General features: G+C 50.2%; 2 protein-coding genes across 2 annotated transcripts in view; both read right to left on the reverse strand.

Annotated features, from left to right (window-relative positions):
• Positions 1-24,384, reverse strand: part of LOC121835742 — a 77,498-nt gene that overhangs the window by 5,182 nt on the left and 47,932 nt on the right. The window lies entirely within an intron of this gene.
• LOC120844615 lies at positions 17,196-17,711 on the reverse strand. The gene has a single exon (XM_040216478.1). It carries the CDS (start codon positions 17,709-17,711, stop codon positions 17,196-17,198), a length of 516 nt encoding a protein of 171 aa, XP_040072412.1.

A 24,384-nucleotide genomic window follows, 5' to 3' on the forward strand; every position in this document is an offset into this window, starting at 1 on the left:
GCCATGCAATTCCTGTTCACAAAAGGTTAGCATCCCGAGACAGTACCACCTAGATAGGCAAGGCCCCCAGATCACTTTCATACCATCCTCACAGCGAGATTGGGTATGAGTGCTGTGACAGTGTTTGGGTTACACTTGTTTGGGTTACACAGCCCTAAACATATGGCCCCAAATTGTCTCCGAGCATCGAGCTAATGACGAACACAACGCCGTTTCTCCCGCAGCGGCCACTCGAGAAACTGCGCGTGACTTCTATTTTTGGCTTAGACAGGGGTCACCCCCGACCCCCCGGCGGACGCGCCGCGTCGAACTACTGAAGTTAAAATGCACCTAGGTCGGGACGCGCTACCTGAAAGGCCGGCTGAGGCATGGTTTTATAAAAACAATATTAATTGTTCCGCAAAACCTTGCGAACTAAAGATGATAAAAACATCACGCGCCCATCATTTGGTACTAAACTCCAATAAATTTCATACAAAAAGAGTCTTTTTCGTTTGTTTTTACGCAAAAACAGGCTTTCAAAATCCTCAGAGTGACCACAGTACAGACAAATGATAATGGGTGGCGCTGTTGTCGCATTTAGCTTGGTCTCGGTGGACGCCAGCGGCCCAGGTTTCGACTGCGAGTTTCCCAACTGAGTGTTTTAGTAACGTTGCTCTGAGGCAAACAAAACAGAGACCTGTGATGTCGTAGTGCTGCTGCAGTCAAGATTGTCGTGACTATACTCACTCAAAGTTTCTTGAAATCAGTACCGTCTTTTCTGTGTCCAGATTGGTCATGAAAGTCGCATTGCAAAGATTAATTCTATTACGAATATGTGCTTTAGATGCTCTACGACAGGGGTGGCCAATCTTCGGCTCGCCGCATGCGGCTCTTCATTGGCCAAGTGATCTCGTAATCTGAGGATCTCTTGGCAAAGGCCAAGAGAACAATATTCCCTCCTGTCACCCCCCCCCCCCCCTTCCCAGTGCTGCTCTCGAAAAATTGACAATTTTGATTGCGGCACTTGGACAGTGTAAGTTTGGCGACACCTGCTCTACAACCTTAAAACAACCTCGTGCGTAACGACATGACTGGAAAGCTGGCAGCAAACCTGAGTATCTTATTCTTGAGCAGCATTAAAAATAAAGGAGATTTGATGCTACAAATATCTTGTGGGGGCAGATTGAACAATAGATGGGTGAGTAAAAATTTCGACAATAAATACCTTTTCTGTGTCTCTTTATAAAGATCGGTGAAATTCCCTTTTTTGTACTTCTGATATATATCTTTTTGTTTTATACAGACTACAATTGCAGACATCCTTAATGCGTGCTCCACTTTTATGTAGATATTTTTATTTCATTGTCCCTAATTTGCTTTAAATTTGTAGAAACCAGGTGTATTAAAACATTTCCGTTTTTCGCGAGTCGCCGGCCTTTTCGCTTCAGTTCTTCGCCGCGGTATCACGAACTGATAAACGGCCACAGCTTTCCCGCTTATCAGTAGAGTTACCGGGTGACCGCCATGACTATCCGGTTCACCGGCTTAGCGCACCGGGCGACCGCTTTGCTTTCCTGGAGTTCCGGTAATGCCCGGTATGACCGGAGCCACAGTCCAATACACCAGTTAGGGCAACCGCTATGAAGCTACCGGGCTCCAGACTAAGTAAACCGGTCCCGGTAAAACACTCCGGGCCGTCGCTATGGCGTCACCGGGACTCTGGACAACGTACACCGGTCCCGGTAAAGCTACTCCGGGCCGCCGCTATGACCGGAGCCACAGTCCGGTACACCAGTTAAGGCAACCGCTATGAGGCTACCGGGGCTCCGGGCTAAGTAAACCGGTCCCGGTAAAGCGCTCCGGGCCGCCGCTATGGCGTCACCGGGACTCCGGAGAACGGACACCGGTCCCGGTAAAGCTACTCCGGGCCGCCGCTATAATGCTATCGGGCCTCCGGTCTAAATATACCGGACCGGTATGATCCGGTATAACTTCATATGGGTTTTTTCAGTTGGGAGATAATGAAAATAAAGTGCGGATGTGTGCACACTTCTTCCCTTCCTGACGAGGCTGAAAATGTCCTGAAAGAAACACAAGCCAAGCTTGAGGATCTCTGTCAGAAAGAAATAGAGGGAAGCCAGAGAGACAATGCATTGCGCCTCATGAAGGTCACATATTCACTGCAAAGGAGGAATGTCTTACGACTTCACTGAGCGTTAACCTGCCACAAACAGGCACTCTCTCGATCACAGACACAAAAATATTGTCACGGGTGGTGATTCGTGACCAATAAACAAGAAATAAACAGAAATAAATAAACGTTTAATGTGGCGAACTTGTGCCAAAAATAAAGAAGGAAACAGAAGAAAGCAGAGCGTCGCGGGCGTCGAAGTCGGCGTGTCAGCAGAATCGAGCGCTGGGGCGAGACTGACTCGACAAGGTCGCGGGCGGCCTCTTATCTAGAGTGCGTCGCTATCTCGAATATTCGGCGAAAGCGGTTCGAGCGTCGCGTGATCGGGGCGAGAATGAACACGCACTTTCTAGAAAACAAAAGCAGGATAAATGATAGAAGTTACGGGCGGTACATGAATAAACGGGAGCTTTCTGGAGGACCGCGACCGAGCGTTGCTTTCTCAGCCTTGCGCGCGGCATTACTCCCCCCTTTAAAAGTGCATCGCCCCGATGCAGTGTAAAACAAATCAAAATAAAAAAGAACGATAAACGAAAGAGTCTTTTGGAGCACAAAAGGTCCACAGTCCTATCGAGCGTAGTACGGCTTCAGGCGCACGACGTGGACGACCTCGGGTCGTGGTGGGCGGCGTGACGATGTTCGTGTTCCGTCGGGCATCACCTCGTAGTTCAGATCCCCGAGTCGACGAAGCACTTTGTAGGGTCCAAAGTAACGTTTCAGGAGCTTCTCGCTGAGACCGCGGCGGCGAATCGGTGTCCACACCCACACCCTGTCTCCGGGCGGGAAGTGGACGTCCCGACGACGAAGGTTGTAGCGGCCAGTGTCGACACGTTGTTGAGCCTGAATCCGAAGTCTGGCGAGCTGACGGACTTCTTCTGCCCTTTGGGCAACCACCTGGGCGTCGTCACTTGCGTCGACAGCCACTTCGTGGGGTAACATAGCGTCCAGCATTGTCGTTACCTTGCGCCCATGCACCAGCTGAAAGGGTGTCATTCCGGTGGTCTCTTGTACGGCCGTGTTGTAGGCAAATGTGACGTACGGCAGCACCTCGTCCCATGTCTTGTGCTCCACGTCGACGTACATGGAGATCATGTCGGCGATGGTCTTGTTGAGTCTCTCCGTTAGCCCGTTGGTCTGCGGGTGGTACGCCGTGGTGCGGCGATGGCTGGTGTGGCTGAGACGAAGGACTTCTTGCGTCAGCTGGGCCATGAATGATGATCCACGGTCTGAGATCAGGACTTCGGGAGCGCCGTGCCGGAGGACGATGGATTCAATGAAAAACTTGGCAACTTCCACAGCAGTTCCGGAAGGAAGGGCTTTCGTTTCGGCATACCGCGTGAGATAATCTCTGGCGACGATGATCCAGCGATTTCCCGACGTCGACGGCGGAAAAGGGCCAAGTAGATCCATTCCGATCTGCTGGAAGGGTGCTGTTGGCGGAGGAATTGACTGCAAGAGTCCGGCCGGCCTCGTCGGAGGTTTCTTTCGTCGCTGGCATTCATGACATGATCGCGTGTACAGGTGGACGGTTTTGGGGAGCTTGGGCCAGTAATACTTTTCACGAATACGTGCCAGGGTCCGGCTGTAACCAAGGTGTCCGGACGTCGGGTCGTCGTGGCAGGCTTGAAAGATCTCCTCCCGAAGGTCGGTCGGGATTACCAGCAGCCATGGCGAGTTGTTGTTCCCGAAGTTCTCTTTGTAGAGTACACCTTGTCTAATGGCGAAGGTCGGCAGCGCTCGTGAAAAAACACGTGGCACGGTACTCCCGCGCCCTTCCAGGTGCTCTGTTAGTGCGCGCAGCTCAGGATCGTCTCGTTGACGCCGGGCCATGTCGTCGATGTTCACTGCGCCCAGAAAACACTCGTCGTCATCGTCGTCGCTGCTGCCGGAAGGTGTTGCGACGGGAGCTCTGGACAGGCAGTCGGCGTCGCTGTGCTTGCGGCCTGACTTGTAGACGACGGTCATGTTGAACTCTTGTAGTCGGAGACTCCACCGCGCGAGGCGTCCTGACGGGTCCTTGAGGTTCGCAAGCCAGCAGAGCGAGTGGTGGTCCGTGACTACCCGGAACGGGCTCCCGTATAAGTACGGACGAAACTTCGTGACTGCCCAGACGACCGCAAGGCATTCTTTTTCAGTCGTGGAGTAATTTCTCTCCGCCTTGGTCAATGTCCGACTTGCGTAGGCGATGACTCGCTCGGTGCCTTCTTGTACTTGAACCAAAACCGCGCCAAGCCCTGCGTTACTTGCGTCCGTGTGAATCTCGGTTTCCGCATCCTGGTCGAAATGTCCAAGAACAGGAGGAGTCTGCAGTCGTCGCTTCAGCTCGTCAAATGCCTGCTGCTGTTCATCGGCCCATTCGAACTTCTCGGCGTCCTTCGTGAGGTGTGTGAGCGGTGTGGAAATTCTTGCGAAATCTCGAACGAAGCGCCGATAGTAGGCACATAGCCCAAGGAACCTTCGGACGGCCTTCTTGTCTCTTGGAGCTGGAAATGCTGCGACGGCACGAGTCTTCTTGGGGTCTGGGCGGACACCTTCGTTACTAACCACGTGGCCGAGGAACTTCAGTTCGTCATAAGCGAACCGACACTTTGACGGCTTCAGGGTGAGTCCGGCGGTCCGTATGGCTTGGAGAACTGCTCGGAGTCGTCGCAAGTGCTCGTCGAAGTCGCTGGAAAACACGACGACGTCGTCGAGGTAGACGAGAGAGCTCTGCCACTTCAGTCCTGCCAGTACGGTGTCCATGACACGTTGGAAAGTTGCTGGCGCCGTGCACAGTCCGAAGGGCATCACTTTGAACTCGTACAGTCCATCCGGCGTGACGAAGGCTGTCTTTTCTCGGTCCCTTTCGTCGACTTCGATCTGCCAGTAGCCGCTCTTCAGGTCCATCGATGAGAAATATCGAGAGTGGCGCAGCCGGTCTAGAGTGTCGTCGATGCGGGGGAGTGGGTAGACGTCTTTCTTCGTCACCGTGTTCAACTGCCGGTAGTCTACACAGAACCTAAGCGTCCCGTCTTTCTTCTTAACCAGTACGACTGGAGAGGCCCAAGGACTGCTTGAAGGTTGAATTATGTAGTCGTTCAGCATTTCTTGAACTTGCTCCTGGATCGCCTGCCTTTCCTTAACGGAGACTCTGTATGGCGATCGATGCACAGGGCGCGCGTCGTCCTCGGTAACGATGCGGTGCTTCGCAACGGTGGTTTGGCGCACCTTCGATGACGTGGCAAAGGAGTCGCGGTATTCGGCGAGAAGGTTAATCAACTGTCGTCGTTTCGGGCCCGGGAGTTTAGGGTCAATGTCGAGCTGCGCTGGCGACGCACTGTCTTGCTGAGGTGGCGAGAATTCGTCAGTAATGGCGGCGACAGCGGCGGAGTTTTGGAGTTCCTCGACCTGGCCCACGGCTGCACCTTTTGTGAGGTGTTGCGCTTCGTTTCGGAAGTTCGTGACGAGGACCACAGTGCGGCCATCCTGAAGTTCAGCAACTCCTCTTGCGACGCCTATTCCTCTTCCCAGAAGCAACTGGAGGCTTCCTTGGAGCAGAACTTCGCCGCAGAAATCTTCGGTGATCCCGACGGGTACGAAAACACTCGACCGCGGCGGTAAGTTAACGTGGCTGGCGAGGACTCGGACCGCAGATGACGTCGCTTTGGGTTCCTCCGGTGGTGAAACAGGCTTTCGCAGCGTCAACCGGTTTGCTCCGAGGTCGATGACGGCGCCATACTCGCAGAGGAAGTCCATTCCGAGGATAACGTCCCTCGAACAGTCTTGCAGAACGACGAACTTTACAGGGCACGTCTCACCGTGGATCTCGACGCGAGCGGTGCATCGCCCGATTGGTGTGATGAGGTGCCCTCCGGCGGTTCGTATTTGAGGTCCATCCCACGGCGTCGTGACTTTTCGAAGGCGGCGGGAGAGCCTCCCACTCAAAACTGAGTAGTCTGCCCCGGTGTCCACGAGTGCCGATGCGTCGTGGCCGTCGATGATGACGTTTAGGTTGTTGGATACCGTTTCAGGAGCGTCGTTTCGGTCTCCGGTAGCGTTCGAGTGCGGGCCCTCCGACGTTCGTGGAAGATCTTGGCGTCGGTCGTCTTCGGCAACTCCACCTCCAGGGGTTGCCGCGCCTAGTTTCCCCGGCGTGGAGCAAGGGGCGACAGGCTTTCACGTCGGGGTCGGTGCATCGGCGAAGCTGGACGTCGTGGTGAAGGCGATCGGAACTCTCGGCGGGACGCAGGCTCGGGGGACTGGGGTCGTCGCAAGTACTCGTCGATCTCCCGAGGGCGTTCACCATACCTGGGACGCGGGTCGCTTGGGTGGAATCCGCGCAGCCCGAGTCGTCGGTATGGGCATCGGCGGTACACATGGTCAGCTTCCCCTCAGTGGTAACACAGCGGGCGTCGGTCGGCCGTCCTCCAGACGTCTGTCTTCCTCGGCGCAGGTCGGTCTGGGTGAACGTGCGCCTGATCTTCCTGTCGTCGGGGGTAATGCGGCGTTGGGGCGTCTCTTCGGGGTGGCGACGTGGCTTGGCGGGGGGCTTGCGGCGGTCGTCGGGCCATTGCGGCGTAGCTCAACATCGGTTCCTCCGGTGCCACCGTGGTGACGGGAACCTCTGGTTGGAGCGCCCGATGCACTTCTTCGCGCACAGCCTCGGCAATGGAGAGTGTCGCTGGACGACTTGCGGCTGGCAGCAACTGGCGGAGTTCCTCCCGGACGACCTCCCGGATAATTTCGCGGATGTCCGTACCAGGAGCGTTCTCGCCGCCAAGCAGCGCGGTTGCAGCGACACTTGGACTTGGATGTCGCTGGTAGTGGGAAGCGCGCGCTTGGAGGGCGCGCTCGATGTTTGTCGCCTCGGTGACGAAGGCTTCGACGGTGCCCGGCGGGTTGCGCACGAGGCCTCCAAAGATGTCGTCTCTCACCCCGCGCATGAGGACCCGCAGCTTCTTGTCGTCTGTGGCTCGTGGGTCGGCACGGGCGCTCAGGCGGAGGACATCTACGAAGCTTGTGACGCTTTCGTCAGGGCCCTGCGTTCGAATTCGGAGGAGATCTTCTGCCTTCTCCCGTCGGTGTAGGGTGGCGAACGTCCGCTGCAACTCGGCCACACAGATGTCCCACGACGTAAGCGAAGCCTCGTGATTCTCGAACCAATGCCTCGCAGTACCCTCCAGCGAAAAGTAGAGGTTCTGGAGGCACTGCTCCGCAGTCCATCCGTTGTGGCGCGCCACACGCTCGTAGTGCTTGATCCAGTCTTCGACATCCTCGTGGATCTCGCCGTGGAAGGGTGTCGGCATACGGGGAGCGGCGGGCAGGTAGACGATGGCAGGAGCGGCGGGCGTCGGCGACTGGTTGGCCATCGTTGGCTTTGTTGGCTGCTTGGTCCTGGGCGGCAGAAGTTCGTGTTCCGGGGGTAGACCTCGGATGCGGCGACTTGACCGGGTCTCGATCTGGTCTTCGTCGGGTCCTCGGGAGGCTGGGTCCGGACTTGTACTGCGGGACCTCGGAGGGGTACGCGGCAGGGGCATGCGTTACCCCGCACCTCCACCAGAATGTCACGGGTGGTGATTCGTGAACAATAAACAAGAAATAAACAGAAATAAATAAACGTTTAATGTGGCGAACTTGTGCCAAAAATAAAGAAGGAAACAGAAGAAAGCAGAGCGTCGCGGGCGTCGAAGTCGGCGTGTCAGCAGAATCGAGCGCTGGGGCGAGACTGACTCGACAGGGTCGCGGGCGGCCTCTTATCTAGAGTGCGTCGCTATCTCGAATATTCGGCGAAAGCGGTTCGAGCGTCGCGTGATCGGGGCGAGAATGAACACGCACTTTCTAGAAAACAAAAGCAGGATAAATGATAGAAGTTACGGGCGGTACATGAATAAACGGGAGCTTTCTGGAGGACCGCGACCGAGCGTTGCTTTCTCAGCCTTGCGCGCGGCAATATACACACAGCGCCGAACTCATAACTCTTTGTATTTGGTCTTCTTTTTCTACGTCTTTTTAAAACAAAACCTGTAAATTGTTTTGTTTTCGTTTTTTTTTCCTCTGCCTCTTAAATAAAATTCGTAACATAGTCCGCGATTGTCTTCCTAATAATTATTTGCAGAAAAGGTGGGAGTTGGGCAGACCACTCACTCATCGTCAAGACTGGCAATATGCTTCGTTCAAATATTTCTCTCGTTAGTTGCGTGTTTTTTTGTTTTTTTTGTCTATCACGGTGCAACCACGTAGTTGTTCCATACACCCGCCATCCCGCCAGTGCGTACCCAGATGTCCCGAGTTGGCTCTAATGAGGTTATTGTGGTGTTCGCGAAGTTGATCGTTGAGGCACCGTCCAGTCTGGCCAATATAGCGTTTTCCAAAGAAGAGAGTAAAGGAGCACATGTCTGTTGTAGGGTGCAGTGGCAGCTGAAGTCGGTTGCCCTGCTTCAGTACCGGAAAAGAACAACCGTCTACAAGGCGACAGTAGCGTCGCCACAACAGTCCCCCCATTCAAAAATAAAAAGAAAAAGTTATGTGCAACATTTGAAACAACCCTATTGGAAAGACCAGTTTAAACTGGTAACCAGTTCAAACTGGTACCAGGTTCAAACTTGGATATTGCTCCAGTTTGACCAGTTTGATACTGGTTGGACTGGTCACACTGGTTGACTGGTCATGGTGGTTGAACTGGTCATACTGGTTGAACTGGTCATGGTGGTTGAACTGGTAACCAGTGGCTTATTGCCACTGGTTAAATTGGTTGAACTGGGCAAGCAAACTGTGCATAGTGGTCTTACTGTGAAACTGTGCATACAGGTCTGACTGTGAAAATGTGTATACTGGTAATACTGTACCACTGCGTATACTGGTTCACTCCAAGCAGTTAAACCAGTTAAACTGGTAATATCGACAACACAGGTCGTAAACGGATAAAATTCACTTTTTTTCGCAAAAAATACACATACTTCAGACCACAAAAATAAACATAAAAACATATTTACAATTTAAAAAAATTGTCATGATATTATTCATTATAGTCCCAGCCGGTCGGCGAAATTTCCACATCTTCTGGAGTGTCGGGGTCCCGGTGGTGGATAACATTGTACCTCAAGGCATCTGAAATAAGAAGAAACATAAGAAATTAGCGCCATGGGAGATTTATTCGCACCCGTCTGTTCTAAAACGGTATGTATAACTAATGCCACGAATAAAAAATATGCACTATCATAAACAGTGAGAGGGAATATGGAAGCGTGCGCCAACCGTACATGTGGTGCCAGTCTAGCGGCAATTAAGTATAAACCGCATGTAAGCGATTTGGCGAGCGACAAGAGAAGCGACGACGATCCGCTTCGCTGTCTCTCGGTCACTCGCGCGACGAGACAAACCACATGAAAGCGACGGCAGCACGCGACCAAGGCATGAGCGGCGATTTCTAGAAATCCACAAACCCAGCGACGCGACGACCGACCGTGGGAAATCTCCGTCGCTCGTCGCTGATTCTCGTCACTGCCACCGTCGTTCGCTTAATCGCTTAGATGCGGTTCAGCCTTTACGCAAAGCAACGCCCAGGAGCGAAAAGATCCTGTTGTTACCCCCTTCCTGCCTCCCCAGTGTGTCGTCCGCTACGCAACTCGCAACCACTATGGTAGAATATCTCTGAAGCTGCATACACACTGGCGGTTGTATTACTAGCATAGCTGTTCCAAATCGGGTAGCTGAAACGTTCAGTTTCACATGCATCTAATTATGAAAATGAATCCAAATGGTCGAGCCTGCTTACCATGGCTCGCTGGCGCGGAGGCAGAGGCAGCCATTGCCAGCGCCGCAATGGAGCGAATTCCAAACACGCCGTTCTGGGACGCAGCCATTTCGCCCGCGAGAGAGTGGAACTCAGGTAGAGGACGTCGTCAGCCACAGGAACCATCGGCAGACGCAGCACTCAAGGCTCCTGCTAACTATATTATACAAACACAGCTTGAAGACAACTTGTAACCTCCCCAAGCAGAACAGCGGCCCCAAACAACAAAGATCCAACCGGCCCAACGTGCGCCCAACTGTCGCGCCAAATCCGTTTTTTTTTTTTTTTTTTTTTGGTTGCCGGAGCTGCCGTTGACGCCGACTGGCGGTTCGAGCGGGCGCGAGGGCCGCGCTGATTGGCCCGCGCGCTCTGTCCTGGCACGTGAGCACCTCTCCCCTTGCAAGGCACCCAGGGCACCGGCGCATTCCAGGGGCCTGACTCATACTGCCACATTTTCCCGCGCTTCTCCAACATCACAATAGAGGCTCCCTGCCTCGGCCTCGGGCACTTGCGCTGGAGCCTGGAAGCGGCTTCTCGGTGCAGGCCAGGGTGGATAAAGGCCGTGGTAAAAAGCGGGAAAATTATAAAGTCCAAGTGGGAACGATTGAAGTCATGGCGTTTTTTTTTTTCATTTTTCGGACCTCGAGAAAAGGGTGCACGTTACAATCGAGGGCGCGTTATATTCGAGTAAACTTGTCCCATCACCCACATAAAGCATGGTGCAGCAGTTATTAACGTTTTTATCTGAAGTTTTGTAGAATTTAAACTGGATTAACCTATTTTTGGGAATAAAATATTAAAAAAAAACTTTAAGAATATCGAAGTATGTTTGCTCTTATTTTTTTGGATTGATGAAGTGTTCTCTAGCTAAATAAATAAAGCTGACCTTTCGTGTGGGCATTAAAATGCCATGAATTCAGTTGCAAATGAATTAATTGTTTGTAGTACCATGTCGCCCTGTGACAATCGCGAGATGGTAGAACATATATGACAAATAAATAGCTTCAACACTGTTAACAGAACCTTTTGTTGCGACTTTATTTTGCACAGTGAAGGTTACGAATGCCTCTGCGCTATCCAATTCGCACACCCCTACAAACAAAGTGAAAAAGAGGGGTCAATCTGGCTACCAGTTAGGCCAATCTGGTGACCAGTTTGGTCAATCTGGTTACCAGTTGGACCAGTTTGGCCAGTCTGGTGACCAGTTTGGTCAATCTGGTTACCAGTTGGACCAGTTCGGCCAGTCTGAGGACCAGTTTGGCCAATCTGGTGACCAGTTTGGTCAATCTGGTTGCCAGTTCAGCCAGCGTGGTGACCAGTTAGGTCAATATGGTGACCAGTCAGGCCAATCTGGTGACCAGTTCGAAGGCAATCTGGTGACCAGTTAGATCAATATGGTTACCAGTTAGACCAGTCTGACTACCAGTTCCACCAGTTTGTTTTCCAGTTAGACCAGTCTGACCAGTCCAAATACCAGTTCGACCAGTTTAAATACCAGTATGACCAGTTAGATTTTCAAACTGGTCTTTCCAATAGGGAAGGGCACTAATATAAAACAAATCCAAGAATCTTTGTGGTCTGGAGGTCTGTCTGGCAGACCGTCTTGGTTCCATGGCCACTGAACAGGGCGAACTGATGAGTGGACATCTCGGTGGCCGGCGAGGTCGATGGAGATGCCGGCAACGCAGTCTCCAACAATGTCACGGGGAGGTGATTGTGGTTGCGCGACCATAGAAGGCGGAGATGTAGCTGACGATGGGGTCATTGATGGCGTTGAGAACCACAGGATGTGGTCCAGGACATCTTGAGGAGGTGGCTTTGTGCTTGGTAGTAGGACCAGAGGAGTGCAACTTCCTATACCGCCCATGGAACGCGAATTGGTAAACCCTGGGAGTCCGCAGCGCCATTTGAATCCCCTGGTATCTGGTGGGCTGTACTAAAATCAACATGACGGCACAGCGAAACCAAAACCGAAACCGCACGGCAGCGCCATTGTGCTTAGTTGGATGGGTGGTAACTTGCGCCACCTAGAGTCAAAAAAGTAAATATTGTAGCTCTTTTTTTGCACGGTTTTTGTGTTGCTTTACTAGGCTTCTGCTGCTTTGCGGCTAGTGTTCGCGTTTCAATGCTGGTTGATGTGCGTTGAAACGCACACAAGCCAGCACTGAAACGCGAGACCAGCAGCAAAGCAGCAGAAACCTAGCAAACAAACAAAAGTGACACATACACAAAAAATATGCAATGCTTCTTCTTTTGCGTTCATTTTTATTATTCAACAGGCAGTAGAAAATACAGAATAACTTTCTCACTACTTTGCACAAAGGAATCTTATAAATGAACAACAAAACAGGATAAAACGTTAAGGTTACGTGCGACGAAGGCGATGATATGCGTCCTTGCAAAAACACTTCGCTAAATTTACATAATTTCTCTGTAGGTTCGTGATCCTTTTCGAGCTTCTTGGCGTGTACCCACAAGCCTTGCGCCGTTCAGCCACAGGCGTGGAGCCTAGAAAAAAAAAGTTGAATTCCCTGCTTGATTGAACTTTACGTGCGTGACAAAGTCCTATGAAAACAGCGAGTATATTCAGTACCTCCTTTCAAAAAACGGCACTTCAAGTTCAACACAACGACACTAAATACTCGTGTCTCCTCTTTTTTTCTCTCTTCTCCTTGAGTTAAATGCCTCAACGCTTAATTGACAATTATTTCGAATTTGATTATATAAGTAAGCGCAAGTGAAGACCGACGACGGTGTCTTGTTACTAAATGAAACTAAGCAATGAGGTTAAAAAAAACAATAAAAAAAACAGAAGCTCAGCTCTTTGGCATTGAGTCTTAATCGATAACCTCTATTAGTCTTTGATATTATCACTTCAATTTAGGAGTGCGTCACTGCTAAACGAGATGGGAAACCAGTACGGATCGCTCCATCGCTCATCGAAAAATTAGTCGAAAAATATTTAGGCTCATTTTTCACTCCTCGCGAACAGACGCGTGAATCGCTAACAATCCCAAATAAACAGTTTACTGCAAAAAGTTTGCCATCTTTTGAAGTCAGCACATGTGCTCGATTTTGATATTACATAGAAGTCGCCAGTTATTTGACAATGACGTATTTTTCGCGGCGAGTGAACAAGGGGTATGCTAAACAATGATAGGATTTGGTTTTGTGATTTGAAACCATCGCAGCTATTGGCAAAATCAAACAATTAATACTCACTACCACTGCGACAGTTAGGTTCTGTTGCAAACATTTAATCAGAAACTTAAGCAAGAGAAGACCAAAAGAGCGTACCTCACGTCACGTCCATTGGAACTAGAAACCATCGGTGTCTCGTCTTTCGGCAGTAATTGTTTCCCAACTTGGCACAGCAGGTGGTGTGATGAAGACGAAAATCCATGCTTGGCCAGATTACAAAAACCACGTGTTCCCACGAAAAAAGAAAAGAAAGCCGCGCACGCACGAACGTGGCAGGAATCTGGCGCCGCGATGTACTCCCAGAAGCGAAAGAGCTCGCGGGCTCGCGTCTCTCACGCGTTCTAACGGTGCACCGACTTCACCGACTTCTCGGCGCCAGCGGCCAGCGCATCTCCTAGCGAGAGGCGCGGGTTCAGAGAGAGAGAAAGCGCGCTCAGACACGTCAAAAGTGTGAAAGAGAGTTACGATAACAAGCTTCAAAGGCATTCACACCTTCAAAACAACTTCACTTTTATTTCACTTCATTAATAATATAAATCACATTTATTTAAAATAAAATAACAAGTGCCAACACCCGCTGGAAGCGCGGCAATCGGAAGCAGTTCGCCGGACCGGATGAGCGTCGTAAATATACGGGGCCGGACGGAAGTAGCCGAGAGCTTCATCCCACTGGTAAAACGACAAGCTGATTCCTGTTTAACGCATTCTGATCGTCTAGGCGGTAGGCGTTCTTCCCTGGGTATTTTCCCACCTTGAGGGGCGCAGAATAGCTGAGGCTACCTTTTGGAGAGTGTCTTACTAGCTTGACCCGTACTTTAAATCCAGGTTTCTGCACACTGCCTCTTGGTCCCCGGCAAGCATTCGTATACTCCTTGGACTTCTGCTGGTACTTAGTCACTCGTTGTCGCTGCTCTCCCAGACTCTTCGTTGGTTTATCAAAAAAATCCTTGAAGGGGCCCCCCACGATGTCCAGCCCCGTCCTTAAATTGGCGTCCTTGCAGCAGGAAAGCTGGCTTCTTGACTATGGCTGCGTGAGGAGTGCAACTGGGTACTCCACCACCGCTTTCTTGAGGGGACGCTGCTCGTGGACACTGACTTGCACGAAGTCCTTGAACACGCGGTTGAAACGTTCAATCTGTTCATTACTTTGGGGATGGTACGCCGAATTGAAGCTGTGTCGCACTCCCCGTTCTGTCAAAATGCTTCAAACACAGCGCAAACGAACTGAGGGCCATGATCACTGACAACTTCAGTAGGGTAGCCTTCCCGGCTATACAGTGCCCATAAAAACGAGATGATCTTTTTTGACGTCACTAGTACCGTCAAACACACTTCGGGTCACTTGCTGAAATAATCAATTAGTGTCAGAGCGTACCGGCAGTCGCTTGGGGCATTGGAAAAGGGCCGAACAATGTCTATTCACACTTTTTCCCAAGAAGCAGACAAAAATGCAACTGGATGTAGGGGAGATTACTTCTTGTCCTTGTTTTCTGTTGCGCTATTTTATATGTTTTACTAAGATGAACCAACTAGCCCAACAACGTACCTTAAGAGATACAACGAATTTCGCAGACTTGTCACCTGCTTCACAAACACCGCAGGAACTAACAACAGTTTCAATGTGTTTGTCCATTCCAAGCCGCCAATATGTGTCACAAGCCCGCTGCTTTGTTCTTGTTATTCCAGAGTGAGCTTCGTGTGCTAGTTCCACAATCTTCGCAATAAGAGAGGTAGGAACAACCCGAATCCCCCGAATAAGCTGATATCCACTCAAGGAAAGTTCGTTTAATTGTTGAAAGGGTGCCAAGTGAGGATGCAGCTCCTTTATTTGTGGCCAGGTACCGGTTGTCAAGGCAATCACTGGTTGCAGACGGTTGTCCTACCAAGTCTCTTGGACTAACTCTTGCAGCGATAGACACAAAGAAATGGCACAGACAACCTCGTCTTCCTTGGTTTCCCCGGGCGGATCAAGAGGCATACACGAAACCGCATCTGCCACAAACTTGCCTTCTCCCTTCCTAAAAACCATGGTGAAGCTTTAGACAAGCAAACGAGCATGCCATCTTGCAATCCTGAATGGTCGTTGGCCAGTTCCTTGCGATCTTAACAGTGTCAACAGTGACTGGCCGTCGGTCTGCAGCGTAAAATGCCGACCCCACTAGAAAACACGCGAGTGCTCGCACGCCCACATGCAAGCCAACGCCTCACGCTCTCCAGCAGAGTATTTCCGGTCTTGTGGCGTTAGAGTTCGAGAAGCGAAGGAGACGGTCACAAGGTCTTCGTTTTCCTTCTGCTGTAAAACTGTTCCAAGGCCGTATGCTGAGGCATCAGTTGTCATGACCACGGGCCGCTTAGGGTCGAACAATTGTGAGAGGCTCGCAGAAAAGTAAAAACTTAGTCTCTTAAAACTGTTTCCCGAGCAGCAGTCCAGCGGAGAGGTTTACCTTTGTGTAGTAACTAACGTAGCCATTCTGCCAGCTCTGCATACCCAGCGATGACCTTGGTGCAGTAGCCGACCATGCCCAGAAACGAACGTAGCATGGTGACGTCTGTAGGTGCTCGGCCCTTGACAATCACGTCAACATGGCTTTGCATGGCTGACACTCCCGCTAGCTGACGTGTCCCAAGAACAACAATTTGAAAACATTGAAAATGCACTTGTCGTTCAGCTTCAAGCGCGCTTCTCTGATGCGATGGAGAACTTCATGCACATTCATGAGGTGCTCCACTTCGGTAGTTTCGAGAACAATGATGTCATCTAGGTAACAGTGTACTTGTTGATATCTCTTCAGTATTGTAGTCATCATTTTCTTGAGCGGAACAGGAACCGTAGCCAACCCATAACAAACCTTGGTGAACCTAAAATGTCAGTCGTGTGTTATGAACGTCGTCAGGTCTCGGCTTTCCGGGCACAAAATAATCTGATGGTACGCGCTCGATAGATTGAGCCGCGAAAAGTACTTCGCTCCGACCTGCGCTTGTAGCAGTTTGTCAGTGTGAGGCAACGAAAAGCTATCAATTATGACGGCCTTGTTTACTTTTCTTAAATCAACGCAGAGTCGAACTTTCCCGTTTTGTTTCTCACCGCCACGATCGGAAAGATCCACTCAGACGTATCAATGTTCTTGATGACGCCTGCCTGTAGATTTTGACGGAGCTCTTCAGAGACCTCGTCCCTGACAGAAAAAGTAAGTCTTCGCAGCTTGGCAGGAATGGACTGAGCTCCTTGACGCATCTTCACCTTGTGAGCGAACGTCGTTATGGTACCGAGGGTTCCTTCAAAAAGGTTCGCGAAATCATCTACCGAGGTTCGAGGGAGTCCAGAAGTACGCACATGGTTTTAAAACATTTCAACGGGCTACCACTGACCTTAAGGGACAAACAAGCGATGGCATCGATGTCGAGTATGTTCGTATAGTTTAGGAAAACGTAGGAGTGTGCAGAACGCTTGCGCTCCTTGTAACCGGCAACAGCAACAAAGCGGCCTGCTACGGCGCTCTTCTGCTGCGGAAAATCGAAGAAACTTCCGGACGTACCTTGCAGTTTTGATACGCAGAACTTTACTTTCTCTTGTACGTATCTTCCGACGTTATGGAAACTGCTGACCCTGTGTCGACCAAGAATAAGGGCGTTCCTTCGACATGAACTGGAATGTAGATACATCTCTTTGGTTTATCGTGCACATAAGAATACTAAAAACGTCCTCGTTAGAGTCATTCAGGTATGCAACTTCTCTGATAGTACCACATTTGCTAGTGCGATTGGCGGTACCCTTGCAGAGAGCCCGAAAATGCCTGGCTTTCCCGCATCCAGCACACGTTTTCCCTCTTGCTTCGCATGTAGCGGAATTTACGTGATGTCCCGACGACCACCCAGCGGTAACATTTCTTCAAAGTGGAGAATGAAGGCTCACCTCTTTGTGCACGCTCTAGTCGCTCAGTGTTTGGAGTAGACTTAGCGTCCATCTTGTGGTACCGATGAGGATGATACGAGTTCTTTGGAGTACCAGACCGCTTTCTCTAACCGTCAGCCGATGGGCAACGCCCGGCCTCAGGTCAGACCACTACCTTCCAGGAATAGACGCTCTCGTAACTGCTGCCTCGTAGTCTTCGCCACCAGCTGATCTCGGATGAACTCGGCCATCAAGAGTGCGAACTCGCCGTCCGTTGACAGGTATCGCAGCTCGGTCAGAAGTACTTCGACGGGCTCCCCCGGTAGCTGCGCTCCTTGCCTGAAGCGGTACCGTTCCACGACCGCGTTGGAAGCTGCCGCGAAGTTGGTCTCTAGGGCCGCCAAAGCGACATTGTACTCCTCCGGCGTAGTCGGTGTCTTCGCGCCTGCAGTTGGTACCTTCAGTGGTACCGGAGGGTGAGTCGCCGGAAGTGTGAAGACTCGGTGTGCTTCGACACCGAAGCAATGTAGAAATCTGGCCTTCCGCCGAGCAGGTCCATGGGCGCCTCCCCCCGAAACCAGCAGGTAATTTGGGAACACTCGCCGCCACTGTTTCCACGGGATAACAGGTCGTCCGGAAGAGGAAAGGAAAGGAGGCGGCACCGCTAGGCTCATGCTTGTCGGTCCATCATACTTCGCCAATTTGTTGTATTCTGCCGCGGCAGCTAAAGTCGACCGCCCTGCTCCAGTACCGGTGAAGAACAACCTTTATTCCTTTCTCCTCTTTCGTCTACAGCTGCGATAGTAGCGCCGCCAAAACAACGACCTTTTTTGTGGACTAGACAAAACTGATCTTGTTCTTCTTAGTGCATCTTTCTCATCGGTTTGAAGAAGCGCTCATTTTCTTGCACGCGCTGGAGAGCTTGTTCGCAGGTGAAAATACCCCTTCAACGTTCACTTTTTTCGCTACTTTTTCAGTCTATGGGAGAAGTTCTGAACATAAGGCACAACAATAGTTGTAGTTTACCTGTCTCTTGGGTGAGGTTTAATGACCTCCCATAATTTTCATATTTTTGAAGAAATTCTCTGCAATCCACGTTAATAAGACAACGGGGTACGCTGATGAGGACGCTACCTCAACCACTAACTTCGCAAACCCCACAATAATATCACTAGAGGCAACTCACGACATCTACATCTGCACTGCCGGGACTGCGGGTGTGCGGCACAGCAACGCAGTTGCAGCGTGGTAGACCGCAACAACAACCAACTAACTAGAAAAATAATTGAAGCGAAGCATGTTGCCGGGCTTGACGATGGACGCATGAGCTGCCCGTCTTTCACCATTATCTGCGAAATAATTAGATTTCCTCACCTTCAGACCAAAAACACGGACTATTTTACAAATTTGTTTTAAAAATCGGATAAGAAAACGAGGACAAAATAATTTAGAGCTTTTGTTCTAACAATACGTAAAAGAAAGCGAAGACAAAATACAAAACGTTGTGAGTTCAGCGCTGTGCGTCTGTCTATGTTTCTGTGTCTGTAATCGATGGAATGCCTGTTTGCGAGATGTTTATGCGATCTGAAGTCGTGAGATGAAAAACCAACTAGCCCAAGCTGCTGTGTTGACAAGAAGTAACATTGTTGCTTGCTGTAGGAGCATCAAGGACAAGAAAGAGGCTTGGCTCTTTTTACTTGTGCCTTTCGGTTTGTTTTAACACTTAAAACAACTCGTCGCTGTTGACATTGAAGTTGCCATGAACCATTCTCTTTTAAGCAAAACAGAGAGGATCATTGAGTTCATGCAAAGCAAGAATCTGGTTAAAAAGTGAAAGCCGTTTACAACTCCCTGTAACGCCGAATTGGAGCGCAGCTCTTGAGGAGGAGGAGTGAAGGGTATTGAGGGGAGGGTAGACCCCTCCTCCGCCTTCTCCTCCTCCTCCCCTTATTCTTGAATATGCTCCGGGGGATCACCTGACCTCGGGGGGAGGGGGTCACGTGACCTCGAGGGGGGGGGGTTACGTGTCCTCGGGGGGGTCACGTGACTTGGGGAGTCGCGTGACCTTGGCTATCACGTGACCTTGGGGTGACCTTGGTGGGTTACGTGACCTTGGGGGATCACGTGACCTCGCAATTACGCCGACGGCGACGGCGACGCCGACGCCGCTCAAGCCGGAAACGGACGCCTAAGAGCTGCGCTCTAAACAGCTGCGAATAGTGCTGCGAGAGCGTAAGGGCCATCTCTCCGAAAGTCATCAAGCAGACATCGTGTGCCTAATTGTACTGCTTGTGACATACTTTGATAAAAAAAACTGTCGTCTATATCAGCAGAGTGAGGTATAAGTGTCTTATGTTAACGTCTGGGATTATCAATCCAAATTGCACTCCAATTGTTGATAGGAAGACCGGTGAGTAACTAACAGGAATCGAGATTCACCACCCATGATTACCATGCATTGTACCGCGTGGGTCAAAGGGATAGATGGCCGTTTCAATGGACGGCGAAAATCGGGTTCTTACCGTATTGCGCTAGAATATACTACAGAGGTGCTTAAAATTGGTAGAAGCGTTTACTAAAATTGTGAAAGGATTAGCTTACCTGTGTAAATCAAGAAAAACAAAAAAAAAAATATGTTTTCTCAATACATTGCATGTACACTGAAAAAAATTTGATGTGTTACTGTGGCGCTTATTTGGCCCAGATAAAGTGAAGAGTATGTAAGCCAATTCTATTTGCACTCCAGCTCACAAATTGTTTAATCTTAGCAGACGCTAGAAAATCCCATAACGATTTTCTGATAATTTTGAGATAAAAAGCTTAGCGATCATTTTTCTATTCGCGACTCCAGCAAAACGGTCGCCGCCAAGCGGGAAAACCGGGAACCAGTCGGTCCAGGTCGCTCCGCGCCCCGCCGCGTCTCTGATGGCTTTCGCGGACACGTGCTGTCGGCGCGGGGGCGAGCAATGTAATTTGACGAAGTTCCGAAAATTTCTTAAGTTTGCCTGAGTGTTCATTAATGTGGTGAAGCCTCAATAGATTGTTTCTTTCCATCACGTGTTTGAAAGCCCGTTTACCCCACAACACACGGTCGCGTGCTTTCAATTTTTTGGATGAGGAGGAATCACGGAAAAACGTTTTGATTTCTCGTCTGTCTCTAATCGCATTCAAAGGGACGACTGCTTGGTAACTGATAGGTGGTTTCTTTATAAGGATGTAGAACAGTGGACTGAGGTCGACGGACGAAGTGTTTGACTGGAGGGAACACCAATGTTGCAGTCAAGTGAATGGGAAGGTTCGATAGCTGCTTTCCTTGAGTTTGGTTGTGCTCGATTAGCATCAAGTTAATTTGAGCCAGTAACGCCGGCCGGTGCGTTGGCTATTCATCTTGGCGGCTTTTCGCCGAAAAAGACCACGTTAAGGGAGTTGGGCTAATTTCGCAATTACTTGATTCAGAAAACCTGCTCGCTGCGTATGATTAATGAGGGAAATTATCTGCTTTCAAAAGGTGGGGGACGGGTCTCGCAAAGTTAGAGGCTGTCACGTCATTAAGATCTATCGCGCCTCCAATATTTATATTATAACCCCTGTCGAAGCCAGCAGCAATGCACGTCTACATTGCTCAGGTTGACCGGCCACAAAAAATACTCATTTTATCCGTTCAGGATTCGAAGTCAAATTCAATGCAGAGAGGTCTGAGTGAATCTCCGATGAAGACTCTCCTCAGTTTGTCCGCATTCGTCTCCGTTCTACCGGCTAGAACCGTGTGGCTAAGTTTAATTAGTATCTCTCTGTCTGTCAAATATACTTTTATTCAGCAGTTCACATGATAGTTAGTTAACTAAGTTCATATTTCAACCCGAAGAATATACTAATATCGCTTTAAATACTAATATCGCTTTAGATACATAATCCGCATATTCGTTAAAATGACTTGTCGATTGCTACTAAAACCTGAATTGAAATACGAGTATCAGCTGCTTAGTGAAGCGCCAGCGAGTTGCCATGCTCCTTGGCTCAAGAAGCGCTTGCTTAATTTTTGTAATTTTCCTGCAGCCTGTGTTCTTGACCGAGCACACGACTGGAGCTGTTTCTTGAAACGCGGACACGCACAAAAGCTCAATTTCGCGGACAGACAGGTCGCATGGTCGAGGCATGCGAGTTAGCTAAAAATTACTCTCGGTGAAACAATTTTGTAGCCCTCGCCGCTTTCCTTAGATGATCAAAACTAATTAGAGTCTATTACCGTTTCTCCGGAGCCCATAGTTTCGGCTTTGATCGAAGTCTCCGAAACGAAAGTTTGACATAAAAAAAAAACAAAAAAACACCGGAAAAACAAAGCTATGCTCGGCAAGTTTATGCGCACCGGCTACACTTAACTGTCTCAGTTCAAATACCCATAAAATTGGGCATTCAACAAAAGAAAATTTGTTAAATTGAATGCGCCACCGATTCAGGCGGCCCGGCCGAGCCGACGCGACCTGGACTCAGCCGCCATGTTTGTTTGGTGGTGGCGCCCCCTATAGGTCGCTGGAGTCGCGAATAGACTAAAACAAGTTCTGATTTGCTTTTTTTTTTTACTCCGGCAGTTTCATGAATTCCTACTCTCTATTAATGAATGCACCAGCTTCGAGCATCTCTTTAGTAAATCCCAGCTCGACAAGTTAAGGCCCGTTCACACTCTTGCGACCTCTTAAACCTGGGTTCCTTAAAACTTGTTAAACCAGAAAACACACTGGCGCCATCTATTGGGAAGCAGTGTAAACTCGGCGGTCCGGCATATTTTTTTTTATTTCTCGAGAATTATCCTTTGTTTCTTGGCTCGAAAAACTTTTGACAATGTTATAAACGAGCCTTTCTATGGGTATTACGCACATTTGACCTCGAAAATCCCGCAAAACCTTCGCTCTTGTGAAAAGCAGTTCCAGGGTCACCGCATAGATGGCGCCACAATGTCAGTATGTTCCCTCATTCTAAAAACATTTAAGAAGTTGTAAAAGATCTCGTCTCTCTCAGTCGTACTCGGTCGCAAGAGTGTGAACGGGCCTGTAAGGTCCGTTCACACTCTTGCAACCGAGTACGACCGAGAGAGACCAAACCGGTTTTTAAGCCTCTTGCGATCTCTTAGGACCAGCTCCGCTCAGCGCATCCGGTCCCAAGAAGTCTTTCTCAGTCGTACTCGGTTGCAAGAGTGTGAACGCTCCTTTAAGAAACCGGTTTAAGCGGTCCTTTCAAACCGCCATCGATCCACTAGACCCCCGCGGTAGTTCATGATGAGTATCGGTTACTTTCCCAAACCTCAAGTTGTCATCATTGTCTTCAGTTTTATAATGCTTTAATAGTTTTTCCAGGGTACAGCATATTATTGGAAAGTAAACATATTCGGCAGAAATCTGCCTGGTTGGGTGAGAGTTAAAGTCGAAACCAAGTTGGTTTCGAAACGTCGGGTTTCCTTTCAAATATTGGTGGGAGCAACATATTCGAACTTTTGCAGCATGTTATGCCTTCTTTTGCGTCTTATGGTTGTTCTCTAATTTTTAGCGGAAACCGTCCACTCAGCCAACAGTACTCGATTTTAAGCGATGGAATAACTGTGATGGACGAAATTTACATGTTCGACCAAGCACTAGCTGTACTATTGAGCGCGTAGTACCTTTTCAACATTGCATACCCATAGGAGCTTTGCACTTCTTTAGAGTTTATTTAAAAGAATTGAACTCATTTGTGCTTTCTGGCATCATTATGTTTGCATATTTGTTCCTTTTTATAGTCCATCCGACATGTATAAATGTCAGCAAGGCAGGGCTGACTACACGGGAAATCAGAATTTCCCCTTGCGGACGCCTGAAATTTCCCTACTTCTGCCGAAGTTTTCCAGGCTTGCCGAAATAATCATATAATACGAAATATTCGTTCTTCTCTGTATCACTTCAATTTTCGCGATGAGAGTTATATTCTGTCACCTTTACGCCTCGCGTACGATTCGCAAAAATGAATTTATCAGGCCAAACGGGTGGTCAAAGGAAATCTGGCGAGGGGGAATGTTACCGGGAGATTCAACCTGACGAATGACACCCCATCTTCGACTCAAATGTTATGCACGTCATCAAAACATGGTACCGCTTTATTAACTTCTTTGTGCTTTTTATAACAGTCAGTCCAAAACAAAAGGTGTAACATGTGGGTTTCCCCTTTTATGGGGTACCACTTAGAAACACAGAAGGTTCCTTGGGTCCGGATAAAGACGTGTTTATTGACTCAAATGTCACACGCCTGCCCGAGGGCCAACAATGGTGAAGATGACGGCGCTGTCTCTTTTGACAGGATCGCCAGTCGGAGTCCGCGCTGCCGCTATTGACAGCATCACGGAGGGGGAGGATCAGATAAGTACATGAAGGCTCAGTCGAGCAGTGCCTCCCCTAGCGAGAGTCCCGCCCGTTGGATTAGGGCCGTCTTATATAGCCTGCGGGAATGGACGCGCCCGGGGTGGGTCGGATGTAGGTGGCTCCCCGGAGGGGCGGACGCGTCCAAGTCATGATCCCGAGGGGTGTGCCTTAGGCAAATCACCCGAGAAGGACGAGGGAAAGCCGTCCACGAGGGAATACGGCTTCGCCCTCACATCCGGGACGCGCCCCCACGTGGCGACGCCCCGCGGCCTGCGTGGGAAGGTTTATGTTCCCACACTCCCCCCCTTAAGGCTGAGGTAGGTTTATGAAAAATAAAAATTAACCTACCGACTCTCGAAAACAAAACAAAACACACAAAAAAAAGCGGCGGTGGCGGCTCTTACATGCATGGGGTAACAAATACTTTGGCGTGGGGTGCCCTGGGGACTTGTCACGAGACGAACGGGAACGGCTGGTCCCTGGTCGGCGAGCCGTCCGACCACCGCGCGGGTCCCGTAGATGAAGACCGGGCAGTCCGTGGCCGGATGTCGATCGCTACGGCCCAAGACGGCGGGTCGCTGGATCGGCCCGCGGCCGGGTGGGGTAGCGGGGCTGCCTGACGACTCACGCGCAGCTCAGGTCCATGGACGCCGCTGAACCGCCGTAGCCAGGAGACAGCAGCTCCCGAACGGCGCGAAGCCCTGTGCTGGGATCCTCTTCGTGGATTCTGGGACGTACTGCGGTCGAATGACCACTTGACCAGTTGGTCTCCGACTGCTTGTGACGACGCTCGCACCGCGCTCTAGCGGTGACGTTTGGACACGTGAGAGTGGGTGGCAGTAACTGACCAATGGCCGTTACGCCTACCCTTTCCCTCGGATGCCGTAGTTCGGGGGATTCAACCACGGGTTGATCCGGGAGCGAACGCTGAGGTGACCTTTTATCTAGGTCACTGCTTGCC

The sequence above is a fragment of the Ixodes scapularis genome, unplaced genomic scaffold, assembly GCF_016920785.2.
Source record: "Ixodes scapularis isolate PalLabHiFi unplaced genomic scaffold, ASM1692078v2 PGA_scaffold1__304_contigs__length_218370807, whole genome shotgun sequence".
NCBI lineage: Eukaryota > Metazoa > Arthropoda > Arachnida > Ixodida > Ixodidae > Ixodes > Ixodes scapularis.